Source organism: Heloderma suspectum, chromosome 1 (genome assembly GCF_057233095.1).
Source record: "Heloderma suspectum isolate Gila_16-S chromosome 1, 16-S_ref, whole genome shotgun sequence".
Classification (NCBI taxonomy): domain Eukaryota; kingdom Metazoa; phylum Chordata; class Lepidosauria; order Squamata; family Helodermatidae; genus Heloderma; species Heloderma suspectum.
Window position 1 is genome coordinate 298,454,650 of NC_139458.1, and position 18,607 is coordinate 298,473,256.

General features: G+C 41.2%; 1 protein-coding gene across 4 annotated transcripts in view; it reads left to right on the forward strand.

Moving 5' to 3' along the window:
- Positions 1 to 18,607, forward strand: part of CD109 (CD109 molecule) — a 107,573-nt gene that overhangs the window by 56,607 nt on the left and 32,359 nt on the right. For 2 of the 4 annotated variants that reach the window (XR_014786600.1, XM_084826943.1), the window contains exons 16-23: positions 2,979 to 3,053; positions 3,429 to 3,492; positions 5,656 to 5,791; positions 6,484 to 6,598; positions 12,791 to 12,904; positions 14,438 to 14,656; positions 16,219 to 16,357; positions 17,131 to 17,307. Coding sequence is in view for 2 of the 4 variants with exons in the window: in XM_084826943.1 (XP_084683069.1) it covers positions 2,979 to 3,053; positions 3,429 to 3,492; positions 5,656 to 5,791; positions 6,484 to 6,598; positions 12,791 to 12,904; positions 14,438 to 14,656; positions 16,219 to 16,357; positions 17,131 to 17,307 (1,039 nt within the window). In the remaining 2 variants the exon portion in view is untranslated. The remainder of the gene's footprint in view (positions 1 to 2,978; positions 3,054 to 3,428; positions 3,493 to 5,655; positions 5,792 to 6,483; positions 6,599 to 12,790; positions 12,905 to 14,437; positions 14,657 to 16,218; positions 16,358 to 17,130; positions 17,308 to 18,607) is intronic. The other 2 variants (XR_014786601.1, XM_084826942.1) reach the window with 1 other exon arrangement.

Here is an 18,607-nt window from a genome sequence, read left to right on the forward strand (position 1 = left end):
GGGAAATAATGTGGTCCAAACTCTATTTGGGCTTTTAAAGCCTTGAATAACAGTGTCCTTTTAGAACAGGTCCCTACAACCTTGCCTAGTATGGGGGAATAAGGTTCATAGCCTACGATTCACACTTCAACTCAAACAGGACAGTTAATTCATAACTGGATACACATACATGGAGTGCACAATCCTATGGGGATAGTCAGCCGCCTCCGAACTTGGAGGCGACCAACTATCCAATGCAGGGGAGGTGGAGCGCGGAGGGGATCTTCTCCTCTACACTCCAGCTGCCCTGCATTTGCAACTAGACGGCCAATTTCAGCTGTCTACCCGGGGCACCTCAGAGCTGGGGGTGGGGGGGAGACCGGACAGCGCATAAGAAGCATCGTAAAAGTGCTTCCCCCCCCCCCCGCAGGAATGCCCCCTTTTCCTACGAGGTGGCAGGGGAGGGGGTGGAGAGTTGGTTTTCTGGGAACTGACCTCGGAGCACTGGCTCTGAGCTCGGTTCCCAGAAAATGAGAAATCCTATGGCTGTCTAGCTGCTGTCTAGCAGCTGTAGGATTGTGCTCTTAGTAAATGTTTTAAAATACAACGTAACATAAAGCAAATACATTTAAGACAGTTATAGAAAGAAGATGGTACCATGGTAGTAGCTAACACAACTTAAAACCTTACAAGAACACAGTTCTTATATTTCCCATTACAGCTTTCTGCTAGCAGAAAGTGACACCCTGCTGGGAATGACCCCATCCAGTATCTTCTGTTTACTACTTTTATAGTTTTACACTTGAACATGATATGTGATGTGATTTGTTACTTTATTCTTTTACTCCCACATCTTCATATCCATTCATATCTTCCCTTTATGTCACTTGTTATACCTTGGTCTGCTGGAAATACCCAACATTTCCACCCCCAGAGGATTGCGTGCTTACTTTGTTTATGTACCCCAGTTTTAACTATAGGATGACACATTTCTGTTCTGTCTGGTGTAGTCTGACCACAAACTTCAATCTTTCCTAATCCCTTGCTGTCCATCCCCCGTTCCTGGGGGTGGCTTTTTTATACAGTTTATTTCCTTGTGATGATAGAGGGCACTGGAGATGTAAGGTGTCTTTATTTGCAAATATACTTATAGAATATGTTGGAAGCTAGCAGATTCCTAACACAGGCAACACAACCACTACTCCAGTCTCAGGTTCCCAAAGGGAATAGCATGAATCGTCTTCAGTAAGCCTACATGGTGCCTTAAATGCTTAATTTAAGCATTTAAATGCTTAAATGCTTGACCTGCTTGACCTTAAACGACCTGCATCTCCTCTAGGGATGGGTGAGCAACTTGATACTTGCCCTGAAACTCAGTCAGACCTCTAAAGCATTTCTTTCAAATCTTCAAAAACCCTTGAGGGGCTTCTGAGCGTGTGACAGAAAGGTCTGATTCATGCCAGTCCCCCTCTTTTGGCTCTCCTCCTCGCTTCCCCAAGGAGAAAAGTCCCTCACTTGGGGAAAGTGAGGGGATAGAAGGTGGGGGACACCTCCAGCAAAGATCAGTAATTTCCTTCTGGGGATGATGGGCCTTGACTATGGCCCATTTTCATTCATAGGAAGTAATGCTTGGTGCACCATTTGCAGTCTTTCATTGGCCGCAAACTATGCTCTGTGTGTCACTTCCCACCGGTCAGGAAGTGACATTATGAGGATCATTTGCCACTGGAGAGGAGGCCTACTGGGCCTCCCTGTCTTTGTAGTAGCCCTTTGCCACTGGCTCCCCCTTCCCCTTGCAGAGCAGGTGCTCTACCACTGACTTAAGATCCCTCCTTGGTTGAACGTTTGGTAAAAGCAGATGTGTGGTGTTCCCCATCTGGCTCTGCTTCAGTGGTAGCTGCTTATGGGTGTGGGGAAATGCTGAGCTTGATGATGTCACATCATGCGTCTGCTGTAATTAAATATTACTGGGTGATGTGGAGTAGAGAGGTGGGTTGGTGATCATTTAAGGCAGGGTGGACAGCTTGTGGCTCTCTGGATGTTTTGGCCTACAGCTATATAACCATTGGCTATTCTGGCTAGGGCTGATGGAAGTTACAAGCCAAAACATCTGGAGGGCCACAAGTTGCCTGATTTAAGGTAATGTGTGGTTTGTGCCTTTTCCTTCCGCAGATGATCCAGTGAGACTATTGACAACACTGAGGTAGTGGTAGATGGGAGGGGGAGAAGAAAGGAAATATTTTTAATTTATTCCCTATGTATGTATTTATGTATCTGAAGGATTTTTATCCCACTCTTGAGCCAAAAAAGGCATTCTGAGTGGCTTACAAAGAGCAATAATAAGACTGTCCTTTCCCTCAGGCTTATAAGAGATGACACAAAAGGAAAAGGGGATTGGAGGAGGGAGAGGGAGAGGGAAAAAAGCAAACTTAGACACTTGTTCTTAATTACAAAGTGCAATGCTTTGGCTATTGGGCGATACAGAAATGTAATAAAAAAATAAAATACTGACCAGATGGAGTGCAAACAGTTCAACGAAAGGAGGAGCTAACAGTAGCTGTTCCCTCAGCAGAGCTGTTGGGTTGGCCTTGCTTTCCTTCTCTCCCTCTACGGCAGCCTGATGGAATCCCTGCTGCCAGGTGACAGTTAATGGAGGGGGGAGTCTGCTAGAGGTACCTTCTCAGCAGAGCTGATGGCCCCCTGTTTCCCTTCTCTCCTGCTGCTTCAGCCTGATTCCTTCAATCGTTTTGTTAGCACTTTCATATATTCAGCTCCTGATCTCTCTATTTGTAAACTTCATATTAAGACCTAAATATGATGGATGATCTACTGTTGCTTTTCATGATTGTCATATCTTTAGTTTTCACTTTGTTCCTCTTACAAATAAAGCAGCTGCTAAGTAGAGTATACTTTGTTAAAGTGAGATCCATGTGAGCACGTTTAATCAGATTCTTGAAGCTTTCCTAGTTCAAAACACTCTGTTTGTTTGTTCGTTCTAGGTACATCATGAGCTAAGTTTATATAATAAAGAACTCTTTTACAGTGAACCCATAAATTCCTATGATGTCTTTCAGGTACAGTTCTAAAATGTATACATTAATTTCCTCTTCCTCAATTGTTTTATGTTTGAAGGAACATAAAATGTTAGTAACATATACAAAGTCAAAAATGGTATTCTGTAGGTATATTCACTACCAGATATGTTTAGCATACACATGTATTCAGATGAGATCCGACAGAGGGAAGGTCAGCTCTTTGTGGGAACTGAAATCTTTCTCCACCACAAGACTAGTTGTTGTTGCGGGGTGGGGGGTATTCTAATCTGAAACCTTTTTATTTATACATTCCCTAAAATATGTAAAAAAAAAAAGTAATAAAACAGGTTGGGGAAATATATTCATATATTGCACATTTTTAAATTGAAAGATCTTTTTCTACATTGTGTTCAGAAATGCAATCTCTGGGTATCAACTGATGCCATCCTTCCAGAACACGAAGACTACAATGATTTCAGTAAGTAAAGACAGATCAGGTAACTAATAACTTGTTTTGTAGCTCATAATATCTCGATCATAAAGCAAATGACAAGTGAGGGGGACACAATTTATGATTCAGTGTATTAACATCATTGAGCATACTACGTACAGGGACGAGAAAATATTTGTGAACTTTTAAGACTGTCACATATTTCCAACATAAAATGTTATTCATCTTAATCTAACCCCATAATACTACATGAAGAATAATAGATAACCTGAGTAAACAAATGACACTCAAATATGATGCTGTTTCAACATTTATTTATCCACAACTGATTCAACATTCAATATCCCTGCGAGAAAAGGTATGTGAACCTTTAGATTCAGTACCTGGTGGCACCCCTTTGAGTAGCAATGACTTCAAGTAAGCGTTTCCTGTAACTGTTGGTCAGTCTCTCACATCAGTTTGAGGAATTTTGGCCCAGTCCTCCTTCAACTCAGTGACATTTCAGGGCTTCTTTGCATGAACAGCTCGCTTCAGGTCCTGCCACAACATTGCAATAGGTTTAAGGGTGGACTTTGACTAGGCTATTCTAAAACATGGAATTTTTTTCATGTATTTATTTATTTCATTTCTATAGTGCCCAATAGTCGAAGCTCTCTTCTTCTTTCTTCTTCTGCAGCCATTCTTTTGTAGATCTGCTTGTATGTTTAGGATCATTGTCAAGTTGCATCACCCACGTTCAGTTCAGCTTCAGCTTACGGATGGATGGCCTGATACTCTCCTCTAGAATTGTTTGATATACTGCAGAAATCATTGTTGTGTCAATGATGGCAAACCGTTTCATTCCTGAGGCAGCAAAACAGGTCCAAACCATCATATTCCCACCACCATGCTTGATGGCTGGGATGAGGTTCTTCTGTTTGAACTCAGTGTTTGTTTTTTTGCAAAACATAACATTTCTCATTGAGGCCAAAAAATTCTGCCTTTGACTTGTCTGTCCAGAGAACATTGTTCCAGAAGTCTTGGGGATCATCTGTTCAATCTTTAGCGAACTTCAGATGGACAGCAATATACTTTTTAGAGAGCAGTAGTTTCTTCCTGGCTACTCTCCTATGAACACCATTCTTGTTCAGTCTTTTTCTGATTTTTAAGTTATGAACACTGACATTAGCCAAGGTGAGAGTGGCCTGAACATCCTTGGGGTTCTTTTTTACTTCGTGGATAATGCCCCAGTTCTTGGAGAGATTTTGGTAGGATGACTGCTCCTGGGTAGAGTAACTGTGGTCTTGAACCTTCACCATTTGTAGACTATCTGTCCGACCATGGATTGGTAGAGCTCCAACTCCTTAGAAACGGGTTCGTAACTCTTTCTTGACTGATGAGTAGCGATATCTGCTTTTCTGAGGTCCTCAGAGATGTCGTTTGATCATGACATGTTTCCACACAACCGTATGGTGAAGACCAAACTCACAAAGTTTCTGATCCTCTTATAGGGTGGGGCCTCCCAAACCTACCCTGAAGATCTACCTAATTACTTAAACACATGATTCTAATTATTCCCTTTAACTGAGCTGTTGCAACCAGGGGTTCACTTACTTTTGCACATACCTTGACTCTTAAGTACTCATTGTTTGCCTAATTTATACATTGTTTTATTTCACAAGACATGGAATTGGTAATATAAACCCTACTGGATATTTAGAAAAAGACTAGTTTTGATTCACAGAGGGTATCGTGGTAAAACTATGGAATTTCCATAATTGTCATTAGGGTTCACAAACTTTTTCTCACCACTGTAGATCCTAAACACAGTGTCTTGGATCCAGACTTACTGGGAGAAGTGTGTGTGTGTGCGCGCGTATGTGTGTGTGTGTGCGCGCATGTGTGTAGAGGGGGAGATGACTTGCTGATTTCCCTCCTCCCTTACAGCCCCTTGCATCCTTGGAAAATCTGCTTTGGAGGGCTGGGGGCCCTGCAGAACAGTGTGGGAGGCGGTGCTGGGGGCTGCAGAGGGAGAGGTAAATTGGCAAATGTTACCCCCTCCCTTCTGCCAGTGGAATCCCTCCATTGAATCAAAAGCCCTCCATGGATAGAAGGAGATCTAGTGTTCACAGAAGGTGAAATTGGGATCCAGCCCAGTTTATTTTTTCTTGATTATAAAAAACAAACCTTACAATGTTTTTTTCCCCCAAGCAGATACTGCTATATCAGAGTATGATTTTGAACGTTCTCACCCTTCAATGAACACGGCAGTGCCTGCTGATCTTGGTAGTCCCCATGTAAGGACAAATTTTCCAGAGACATGGATTTGGCGTGAAATCACGACAAGGTAAAACAAACAAAAATATTTTTTCTTTATGCTTCCTTACAAGAGAATCATTAATGTATCTTTGTACAACTTTCTAGTTTTGTATTAATGTTTATGCACTGATAAGTTGAGATTTTTAAAGTGAAAAGTTACTGTCATTTATAACTTGTATTACAGTACAGTACAAAATGTGAGTAAAATCCTCAAGTTAGACCTGGAAGTGCATGAAAAGTTATTTCCTTACCTTCAAAGTGCAGTATTCTTCGGAAGATGCAGAATAGGTCTAAACAAGCCTGAGAGAATTCATTCGAAACGATGGACTATATCCAATGTCACAGGAGCAAATGTCTGCTTGCACAATGGAACTTTCCCTCTTCCCCTCCACCCCATAAAATGTGAAGCAGAAATGCACATCTGTAAGCATGTACTGGATGTGTGTTAGGGACCTGCATCCAGTTGGGGATGCTTAGCATATGTCCACTGCAGGTTTAGAAACATCTATGTGGCAGACAACCTTGCCTCATAAATCGTGTTCAAAAATGTTCAGTGTTCAGTAAAAGTGTTCAGCCCTCATTTGTACCTTTGCAAATCTTTCTGCAGGCAACTAACCTGATTTAACAAAACATCCACTACTCTGCCAGGAAAATTGTAATCTAGTGACCATCAGCTGTGTGGTTTTTAAAATTATTCTTCTGTCTTTTTTCTGTCTTCAGATCTACTCGAGCAACAGTGAATGTTACTGTTCCGGATACCATTACTTCCTGGGTAGCCAGCGCATTTATAATATCTGAAAACCTTGGACTGGGTGTGGTCAAAATGCCCATTGAGGTAACAAAACCCAGCAGTCTGATTTGCTTGGAAGTTAAAGGCCTTCAAATATACAGCACTTGAACAGAAGCTCATTTGCAAGGCCACAGTATCTGTACAATAGCTCTTCACAGTATTGCAGTTATCCATGTATTTTTTTTTATTTATTTAAAATATTTGTATACTGCCCTTCATCTAAATTTAATTCCAGGGCAGTTGACAACAATGTAAAAACAAAAATCAACATTTAAAATACAACAAACATTGTCCACGCATTCAGAGCAACATTACTAGTTAAGTTAAAGAGCAATCCTATGGTCACTAGACAGCATCCCAGGGGCAATAGGATTGTCTAGAAAAAAAAACCCTCGAAGGCCCTAGACAGAACTACGACCTCAGAAATGTTCCTTTTATCTTGGTGCCCTCTTTTTGGCTTCTCCCAGTGATTGTGGACACTTCTGTGGTGGCTTTCTCTACAACAGGGGTGAGCAACTTGGCCTTCCAGATTTTTTTGTCCTACAACTCCCATCAGCCCTAGCCAGCATAACCAGTGGTGAGAGATGATGGTAGTTGTAGGCCAAAACATCTGGAGGACCACATATTGCTCACCCCTGCTCTATGAGGCCAGAACCTTGACCTCATAGAGCGGGGAAACTGGGTGTTCTGTCAGCATGCCAGTGGGCGGGGAGGGAGTAACCAAGGATTTGAAGGATCTTAAGCCCTGCCATTTGACAACCATACCCCTGACCCAGAAAAACATTTAGATACACTCAAGATTGTGTCTCAATGTATCTGTCCCATTGCTGGCAGTGGGAGAGACTGATTTTTCTCCTGTGAACAGATGGAAGAAAAATAGAGAATGCTCCGTCTCCCCACTGACTTCTGGAACAAATGGAGCGTTCCAGTATGCTCCAGCAAGAGCATAGGATTGCTTTCTCAATGAGATAGTTTCTAATACTCTATGTTACGCAGTTAAAGCATTTGGGACAATATACTAATATTTTTTGTGCTGTGGGCATATGTGTGTGTGTGTGTGTGTGTGTGGTTTTTGGTTTTTTTTAGTGGGGAGGAGCACAGAGAAGGAAAGTCTGCAAAATGGGAGATTCAGTCATAGATTCAGACAAGTCACTCAGTCATCATTGAGTTTGTGTCAGATATGCTGATGACAGTGACTCGTCTGTGTGATACAAAGATTGTTGAATGCAATCACGAGGTGTCTAGGAGTGCAATCCTATATATGTTTACATAGAAAAAACTCCCACAACTCCCAGCATTCCCCAGCTAGCCATGCTCGCTGGCGGATGCTGGGAGTTGTAGGACTTTTTTTCTGTATAGACATGCATAAGACTGCATCCTAAATGGTGTCTAAAGAGTTTTGGGGAGGTCAGTGGGTGTGGTACCAGTGAGTACCACTAACATTGGGAAATGTAGTCAAGGGGTGTCTTGGAAGCCAAATCTAGGTTGTTAGGAAGTTGAAATCCAAGCCTCTAAAGTAACATTTTGAAAATGCTATCTGTACTACATACAAAGCCATTGGTTAAAGTCAACAGGTGATGAAGAACATCTGTGTCTTGGAGGGAGCACTCCTATGGCCTCTCGTCAGTGGCTAGACGATCATAGGATATCTGGTTTTCTGGGAACCAACCTCGGAGCCCACGCTCCAAAGTTGGTTCCCGGAGAACTGACCTCCTGCAACTTCCGTGCTGCCTTGGAGGCAGCGTGGAACAGCCCCATGCTCCGTGCTCGCAAGAGGAGTGCCAAGCAGCCGAAATGGGGCTTTCCCAGAGGGCGTTCTGGGCCAGGGAGGTTGGAAATGCCTGTACGACACATCCAGTGTGTCGTACGGCAGCCTCCTCACCTGCTCTGCCCTCCCGCGCCTAGACAGCCACAATCAGCTGTCTAGCCAAAAATGTAGGGCAGCAGAAGCACGGAGGAAACAATTCCCTCCGTGTTTCTCCTGCCTTGCATTGGATAGGATTGTGCCCTAAGTTGAGGATAAGAAAAAAATTGTTAACGAACATGCAGAATATAACAGAAACCATTTAAAAAACTGGGGAGGGGGAGTTGCAGTAGAAAAGCAGCATACAGGGAATATGTTATATACCCTCCACCTGGTGTGTTGCCGCTTTAAATCTCTGCCTCCAGAAGCCACTTTTCCCGAGGCGAAGGCGCCATCTAGGTATTCAGGATATAAGGGCTGGTTAGAAAAGCCTTATTGTTCTGGGCAGAGTAAGGCTTGTAGCCCATCCTTGCTTTCCAGAGAGATGCTGTCTCAAGAACCAAGAGGGTCAGGTGAAGGGAAAAAGCAATAAGTAACTACAGTAAATATTTAAAGACTCTAGAGGGCACTGCAGTCTAAAAAATAATGTTAGGGGGAGCAATCCTATGTGGATAGATGGCCGCCTCCAAACTCGGAGGTGACTGCCTATCCAATGCACGGCGGGAGGAGAGTGGAGGGGATCCTCTCCTCCACGCTCCAGCCGCCCTGCATTCGTGGCTAGATGGCTGATTTCAGCTGTCTGGCCATGGGGCATTGGAGCGCAGGGTGGGGATGCTGGATGACACATAGGAAGTGTTGTACCAGCACTTACGAATTCCCCACCCTAGGAACGTCCCCTTTCCCCCTGCTCTGCACTGCTCTTACAAGCGCTGACTGCGAGGACAGTCTGTGCCGTCTACTGGGCGGCGGAGGAGGGGGTGGGGAGGTGGTTCTCCAGGAACCGACCTTGGAGTGCAGGCTCTGAGGTCGGTTCCCTGAAACGGACGAGTCCCATGGCCATCTAGCTGCTGTCTAGTGGCCATAGGATTGTGCCTTAAAGGGTTTGGATGAGCTGAAAGCATCACTATAAAAACATAATTTAAAGTAAAGTTAACTTTTGTTGCCTTAGTGAAGAGCCAGGGTTTCTATTCCCTGCATGATATGGGATATTCTGGAAGCCTAACCCTCCACCTCTGATGGAATAGGAGTGTGGGTTTTTGCTCTGAGGGCAGCATAGGCAATGGCTTTTCACACACACAATTGCCATAGTTGACACACCTGCCAGAGTTGCACAGAAGCACTCCTAGCACTGCTGCCACCTGGTCATCGAGGGGCCAAGCCTAATTTGTGGATGAACACTTTTCGCATTGCATTGATCTTAGATCATACAGTTTTTATGGTATTTATTTGTATTTGTATTATTGTGCTGATTATGATTTATGTTGATTTTGAGGCTGTTGTTTTCTTATTACATTAATCATGAATTTCTGTATGGTGTGTGTAAATCGGCTCTGAATCTGCTTTTTGCAGTGGGAAGCAATGCATATATTTAATAATAAGAATGGAGGAGCACTCCTAGCCTATGCTGGTAGAATGTTGCTAGTCAAGCATAATGCAGAGTTCTGTTCTCAGGCTTCCCTCCTAGCTGGCTCGGTCCAGTGTGGCGCAAAATCCAAGGTGGAGCTGCACATGGCCACAGGAGCACCAGGTGGCCTTTGTTAATACAGAGGAATAAGACTTGTTTTGACAGAAGCAACATGGCTTTGCAAAGGAACACCCATGTTATCCTGATCAGGCAGTGGGCCCATTGGTGGCCCTACCTGCTTCCAGAGTTGTTCATGAGGGTGGGGCACAGGATATATAAATAAGGTTAGTTTTAAACGAACCACACTTCTCTGAACTTGGGAAACTGGTTTGTTTAAATTATGGTTAGTGAAAACAAGCCAGGACCAAACTGGTTTCAGATCCTGATTTGTTCTGAAACTGCAGTTTAAACAAATCACAGTTCTCAGAGTAAGAACATCAAGGGGGCTGTAGTTAGTTTAAAACTGGAAATGGATGCTTCTGAATTCCTTCTCTTGCATGTGAAAGAAGAGAAGGGAAAGGGGATTGTATGAGCCTGAGGCTTGCTGCAGCTCATTCACTTAGCAACATGAAGCCTGATTTCCCATTATGTCTGAACTAGGCTGTAGTAAAAAGTATGACATATTAGTCGCAACTAACTTGTTCTGTTGGTTTCAGTGGGTTTTAACCATGACCAGCTTAGCTAGATTGGAGCAACAGTGTTTATTGGTGATTTTAGTATTGAGCTCGTTAGCTGATATAATTTGTTTTTGTTCGCCACCTTGATTTGTCTTAAGATAAGCAGGGTACAAGTTTTTAAAATAAATCAATATTAGTGAATTTAATAAACAATATTTAGTGTCAAACCTGAGATTATAATAAAAAAGATGGGTTGTCCAGGCTTTGTGTCTGGCAGTTATACATGAAATGAAACATTTGATCATGAGCATCACCTCATTCAGGAATTTGGATTTGGATCTTACATTTTATTTCAGGCTCATGTGGGATTAACCTCTATATTTCTTTTTTTCCTGAATGTAATTTGGCAGAGATTGATTAAACCTGATGATTTCAGAGTTTATGAAAGTATACACTTGGCTGCTCATGCCTAGAACTGAGGCGTCTTTAATAAATTCAAAGCCAAGATTCCATTTCAGTTCTCACAGTGACTGATTTCCCCACTGTACATTGTTGGATTGCTCAGTTCCATTTTTAGAGTTCCATATGGTGAAAACATGTTTTACATTATCACACACGAAGAATATTTTTATAGAAACATCTAATTGAGCATTACACAGGCTTTATACATATAGTGTTAATATGTTAGCAGTATTTAGGAATGAGTTGCATCTGGTATTGATTAAAATATTTCTTTCCATACGATATATATTTTCCTATTGCATGTTCCTTGTGAACATGGCATGATCCAGAAGTGTGAATTGAGATCTATGTGTAAAGTGGGACTTATTTTCCTGAATATCAGCCCCACTCTGCCCTGCCCGCCACATCACAGTCAGTTTTTTGAATGCATTGGCTGGTGGGAGGTGCTGTTTGGAAATGTGGAAATATGTGGGTAAGCTCTACTTTATTCACACAATCCCTTGCCCATTGGATTACAGAGTTGCCAGCTTTTATTTTCAGAAACAGTGGTGTCTTGAGTGATACTGAGGTGGGTTATGAAGGGGTGAAATGGTACTTATGGTGCCAGGGCAGAAACTGATGGGTCAGTTGTGGGGCCTGGCAAGATCTGGAGTTCATTATATTTTAGACACTAGCTGGCCTCAGCATTTGGCAGAGTGCCATGGCTGCCTGAGGCAGCTGATTTTAGATGTCATGAAAGGGCAGTAAGTTGCTTTTTGTGTTGTTAACCTGAAGGACAGGCGCTTGTGGGGTTTCTTCCTCATGTGCCAAAATAACTTGGTGAGCCTCGGATACTGTGCACCTTGACTTTTGGGATTGAGGGCAGCACTTGTTGTTCCACCTCCGGCAGTGAAATGTCCTGGGTAGGCCCTGCACTTCTTGCCTGACATAATGTATTTTTACTGGTCAGATCAACAAAATAATTCCTGGTTGGCAACCCTAGTTGTATCACAGCCATAATATTTTATTGGTTTTAAGCACAGCACACTCTTAATATAGTTTATTTTGCTCCTGAACCAGTAGTTCAAGTTCTTTGGTTATAGTCAGCAGTAAATTCCTTTTTTAACTGGAGGTGACATGCCCATTTCAGAGAGGCCTTAAGAATTAATCAGATTGCCCCTGTGCAAGGTTCAGGCGCCCAATATAGCTAAATGTAATGCTGGGCATAGAGAGGGCCAATGTTTTGGAAATGACATCTCTGCATATGTGAGACTACTGGGATGGTGCAGCCGTGTTTGGAGCCCTGCATTAACTCTGAGAGGCGGGCCTGTTGGTGGGCACTGTGATTACACCTGCTTCCTGCATCTGTGGGAAAGGCATACTTGCCTAACCTGTATATGTGAGCTTCTTACAATCCTGCTGAGGTACTTCAAGTGGACTGATTTTTAGAAAAGCAAAACAGAACCAAATTTGCTCTGTGGACGTTGCATTCAGTTTCTTCAAGGCGTGCACTGCACTGTACAGCACAGCACAGCATAGCAGCCTGATGGCAGGCTTTGGTCAGGTAGATCCTAACTGGCCAATTTGGGTGGGGTGGGAGAATGTGTGTCCTTACGTCAAGGTCTGTTGGGAAATTCTAAACAGAAAGTGGACGTGTTCGTGCACAAGCAGGAGTGAGCACGCGCACTGCCTCCTGCGACTTTCTCACTTCCGGGTTGAATGAACAACCCCATGTATTCTAAATTGTATTCTGTTTAACAAGTAGGCTATACACCACAAGGGTTCACTGTTGTATTACTTTTGTTTTCCAGTTAGAAGTCTTCCAGCCCTTTTTTGTTTCCTTAAACCTTCCTCCTAGTGTTACAAGAGGAGAGCAGTTTATATTGGAAGTCAACATATTCAATTATTTGAAAGAAAGCACTGAGGTAAAAATATTAAAACCTTTAATTTTTTTAATCTGTTTTGTAATTGCCCTGTCTTTGCTGTTTACCAACTCTAGGTTAACTTTTCTGGGGGGAAACAACAACAAAGAAATGTCTTATAATTGCCACAAATCTCTTTGTTGGTGCCACAAATCCCTGTGTTGCGTTTACTGCAACTGACTAACATGGCTACCCCTCTGGAAATTGTTTTCTGGTGCAGTTCACTAACTTGCTGGAGTATGGATTAGGAAAGAGCCTGCTTCAGCCTACCTATTTCTGGCCATAGGGGACAGAAAATCAGTTTTTCCCCATTTACAACTGTGAAACAATTTATCAAATATATTGCCTTGGCTTTCTTAAGCTGCAATCCTAAACACATTTACTAGTGATTAAGCTCCATTGAATCAACAAAAAGGGAAAAGCACTGGATGCTGCACAAAACCAAGAGAGAAGCGATTCTCAGAGTGCCTGAAATATTTATTCTACATAATGCATTTTGGATATACAATTCCTTCTTCAAGGGCTTTAACTTGTCTTCCCACAAATATGCAGCAATGAGTCCTTCTACTGAAACTAACAGAGTTTCCAAAAATTCTGAAGTTGTCTCAATTTGTGCAAGTGGAAGCACTTTCCACCAAGGCAAAGCCAGCATTGACTGCAATCCAGAATATGTGTGTGTAGCAGTTCTTGGGTTTTTTTTATAGCATGAACATAGATTGTAGCAACATGAAATTATTAAAACAATTATATATAAAAAATTACATAAATCTAATAAATATTTTCAAATTTCAAATGGAATGAAGTTGTCAAACTTATGCAGATAGTATGCATTATAACAATTTAAACAAAAGGGCTATTTAAGTTGATAATTAAAGATTAATTATGATTGAATGAGATTTACATTGCCTTGGCAATCCACAGCATAATCCTTTTGATTTTTTTCTTTACTAATATAAAGTGCATATATAAAAGCTGACACATTGCAAACAATTTCATAATTTAATAAAAAACAGAATTCTTGAGAAACTGATCAGTCAAGTGTCTCTCATGAATTTCCTCTGTGATAAAACATTAAAATAAATAATGGCTCAAATTCTCAACTTCCCCACTCTGACAAATGCACTTATAGTTGAGAGAGAAAGAGAGAGTATGTGCGTATATATTCCTAAGTTAGTCATTCAGTTATTGGATGTGTGTTAGCTCTGTTCTTTGTTTTGAACATTTTTAGCTTCTACCGTGCTTTGCTTGTGCTATTTTCAAAATATTTTCTTCTGTTCTCACTCCAGTGTTTCTATTCTCCTAGTTCCCACTTGCCCATCCTCCCTTTCTTTCTTGTTTGTATTTTTCTTGGGTGTTGCTAGATAGTCTAAGGTTATGTAAGCCAGCAACCTATAGTAGTCACATCTGTGTGAGATCCTTTCTGTGCCCCTCGGTAGGTAGTACAGCACAAACCAATGAAAGTTCTTAAGAGTGCTGTCACATTAACTGTCTTCGCTAGTAGCAGAAAAACATTAATTAACCATTTCTATTTTGTAGGTTACAGTGACTCTCGATACAAGTGACACCTTTGAAATTCTTATTATTTCTAATGATATAAATGCCATGGGAAACCAGCGGTCAATATGGGTACCAAGCGAAGATGGGAAAACTGTCATTTTTGCAATCAAACCAAAGCAAATTGGAGAGATTCCTATCAGGGTGACAGCAATATCACCCATTGCTTCTGATGCTCTCCTCCAGAAAGTATTAGTGAAGGTAATTTAAAACAGCCACAATTTAAAGAACCTATATGTGGGATGAATGAAACACAAAAACTGTACACAAGTCAGTTTGATAAGTTAAGCATTTATGGCATATTTATAAAGCCATAAATGACACACAAATACTTTAAAGGCCTTGTTGTATAACTCAGTGTGTCAGAAGTATATAGGCTTGGGGCAAAATGACATCTGCACCCACATTTCATCATGACTTGTGGAATTGAGCTAGTCTCATGATGTCGCACTTGTGCATTGACCTCAACGCACCAGAAACAGCACTCTGTAAAACTTTTGGAATGCCATTTTGGTGCATACCTTGCCATTTTTAGGGTACGTGTGTGTATGAATTGCTCATGGAAAAATCTCCACCCACTCTTTTTGGGGAAATTTTTTCATACCGTTGAAAATTAATTGTAATTGAAGAGAAACTACTGATTTGAGATGATCCAGGTCAGGGTACATATTCACTGAAGAATGTATTGTATTTGAGGTGATTTGGATAAGAAATTAATTGGCTGGCTTTGCCTTTTGAGACATTTAAATAAATGCTAGTAATTATTTCTAAATTTGCTTATATATTAGCAATTTATTTATTTATTTATTTATTGCATTTATATCCCACCTTTTTTCCTCTTGCAAGGAACCCAAGCATATGCACATTTTATGAAGTTTTGTAACTTCCTGTGGGCCTGGGCCCCAAATCTTTTAAGTGCAATGCCCCTGTGCATGATGTAGGCAAATGCCTGCATAGGGCTTGCATACTGTCAGGATGTATGTAACATTGGTGATAGTCACACTGTAACTTCAAGTGGGATGTTTGTTTTCAAGCCTGGATATGTAAGGCACTTCTGCTCAGACAGGTAACATATACGAACACCAGTACTATTTGGTCATGTACATGGCACATTAGTTTAGAAGATTAGTGTGAAGCGTAGAGGTGGTTGGGACGGAATGTTCCCAGCTTCATAATCCATGGTTTATGAGCTAGGAATGAATGTCTGCCCTGTGCAGTTGTCCCTTTAACCCTCCCCTTGTGCAACAGAGATCCTGGTTTAGTGCATCTGAAATTGGGAATTCTGGTTTAGTATCAGTTAACTAACCATAGTTTATGAAGCTGAGAACATTTGAACTGGTCCCTAGGATTTGTTTAGGCTCCATGCAAAACAGGACTGACACCAAAGTGAAGAAACCCCGTGATGTTCTCTGCACAGCAGTGAACTTATATTTGAGAACATAATTTGTTTCCTTGAATACCTTAGCCATGCATATACAATAAGAAGGCCCTGTTATTTGTCTTGAAAAGGGTTTATATATCATAAGAAAATACAATTCTGATAGTATGCAATGTATTCTGTCAACTCTTGTGATGCAAAAATGCATGGGAAGATTAATTGTTCCACTTGCTACATTTTTGTTCCGTTTACCAGTATCAGCACTATGTGTTGTAGAGACCCCAGTATTGGGAACACGTACGTACACATCTACCATATCTAATGAAATGTAATAATGATTGGAGATGCATCTAATCTTTGGTTGTGTGTTGTTGTTTTTTAATAGGCAGAGGGATTAGAACAATCTCATTCACAGGCACTTCTTTTGGACCTGTCCAAAACAAGTAGATTTGTGGAAACTTTGAATTTCACTTTCCCCTCTAATGTAGTATCTGGCAGTGAAAGAGTGCAAGTCACTCTCATTGGTAAGCATTATGTCCCTCTTCATAAGTTGATTTTAGCATCTACTGGCAAATAAAAACTAAATATAAAATTGATCGTACTCTGACTGATTGCTGAGTTAATCAGCATGCAAGTTATTTAGTTTTTGGTATGATGTTGTGACTGTTTTTGTATAAATGGATTATGCTTTGTCTGTGAGAATTGGTGCAAATCTTAAACACCAGTCAAAAGAAAATGTTCCTTGAGATATTTCTGTTTACCACAATAATGTAATTGATGAATTTTAGCCTCCTTTTTATTGTCAGTGTACTAGCGTAGCTATTTTGCTAGTTTAATAGATTTTTCTGTTCCTGTTGGATGATTTTAATATCTTCTTTTTCTGTTGATCTTCTCAGTTTTATATGTCATTACCTACAAATTTTAAAATGTATTTATTATATTCCGCTCTTACATGGAGCTCCCAGTAGTCTCCTATCCAGGTGCCTAATAAACCTCAGTAATTCTAGAACCTCAGATGCTCCCAGACTATCTCTGGACACCCATTACCTGCAGATGTGATATAAAATACTCTATACCTATGATAATGTCAATGGTTGTGTGGAGGGTTCATTGTAATGCATGCATATATTTTGTGTGGTGCTCCTTGGGTTCTTTTTGAGTTTAAAAGAAAACAAGCAAGGTAATTGGCTCCAGTGGCTTAGATGTATATGCCAGGACAGTGTTACTATGGCCTTTATCTCAAGCTTCCATGTTGCTGGTGTTGGTAATTCCGTATGTTGTCTTGTGTATCTTTCAGGTGATATCCTCGGCCCTTCTATCAGTGGTATGGAGTCACTGATCAAGATGCCTTATGGCTGTGGGGAACAGAACATGATCAACTTTGCACCTAATATTTATGTCCTGGACTATCTGTCTAAAAGAGGCAATCTGCAGTCAAGTCTTAAATTGAAAGCTGTATCATATATGAGAGAAGGTATGGAACATGTTTTTGGAGACAAGCCTGCCATTTAGTGTTGGTTTCTTTGGAGGTTTCAAACACACCAACTTTTCATTCTAGAACTGGGAGAAGTCATGTTACATGGAAGTTGACACTTCCTGCATGAACTGTGTTTGCCTTCTTTATGCCTCATCCATGGTTCAGATGTGGGGGGTTAGTGGGGTAGAATAGGCAGGAAGCAGCAGACACAGTATGGAAAGTAATGATCACCAGTACAGAGTTGCTCCACACTTGACACATGCTGTGGCCTGTATTCACATACCTTTAGTAGCTTGCTGTGCTCCTGTTCAACTTGGCATGAAATCTCTTGGCATAAATATAGGATTAAACTATATTCATGTACCATTGGTTCTCTGGACAAAAATTATACCATCATCTTATTCCTGTATATCTTTGCTTCTCTAAATGTATGTTGTGTGCATGTCCAAATGACTGTTGGGTGTGTGTGTGTATTTTTTGTTATGTATTGTATGTTGAAGAGTTTTACAATAGAAGTACCCACCTCCCCCCAATTATACATTAGGTGGTAGAGGGCGTTTATCAGTAAGATTCCATTTCCCATGATTTCCTCCAAAACACCTGCCAGAGTGATATAGGTGACTAGCTTACCAAGCAGTCGCATGCCCATTACGTTAAGTTACTGCTTGGTGAGTGGCTGTCTACATTCAATCCTAGTAATGATAAAAACGAGACCTATTCTATTTCTATTCTACCTTTACTTGGACCAAGCAATGCTGTTGAAAGTCTATAATTTTATAAGTTTTGATGAGTCCTTGAGAGCCCAAAGGCTAACATTTATTTAGTCTGGATGTATGCTTAAAGCTCACCCTACCTTTCTTATTCTTTCTGAAGGAAAACTCTATGAACATTGAAAGCTTGCTAATAGAAAGCTGTCACAATTAGAAATAGTGCTATGTGTAACACTGCCTCCAAATTCTATGCCAAGGTAACCCAAATTATGCACTGCCTACACACTTTGCAATCATAAGGACTAGATTCCCTGCCGACCAAGGTAGGAAAGCTGAGAATCTTATACCTGGTACAATATTATCTGCCTTTCCTGTACCATTGCAGCATACATAGTCCTGACTTCCAAGTTGCTCTTGCATCACACAGGTTGCATCCTTTTTGAACACAACCAGCCAAATCTCTGGTTTAAGTCTGTTGACTTAACTAAATTTGGACTTGAATCCCTGAACAGTCTCCCACAAAGAAGGAACAAAGGCCACTGAAATAGTTTTGTTTGGTTTGTTGAACTCCATGGGTTATATTTGTC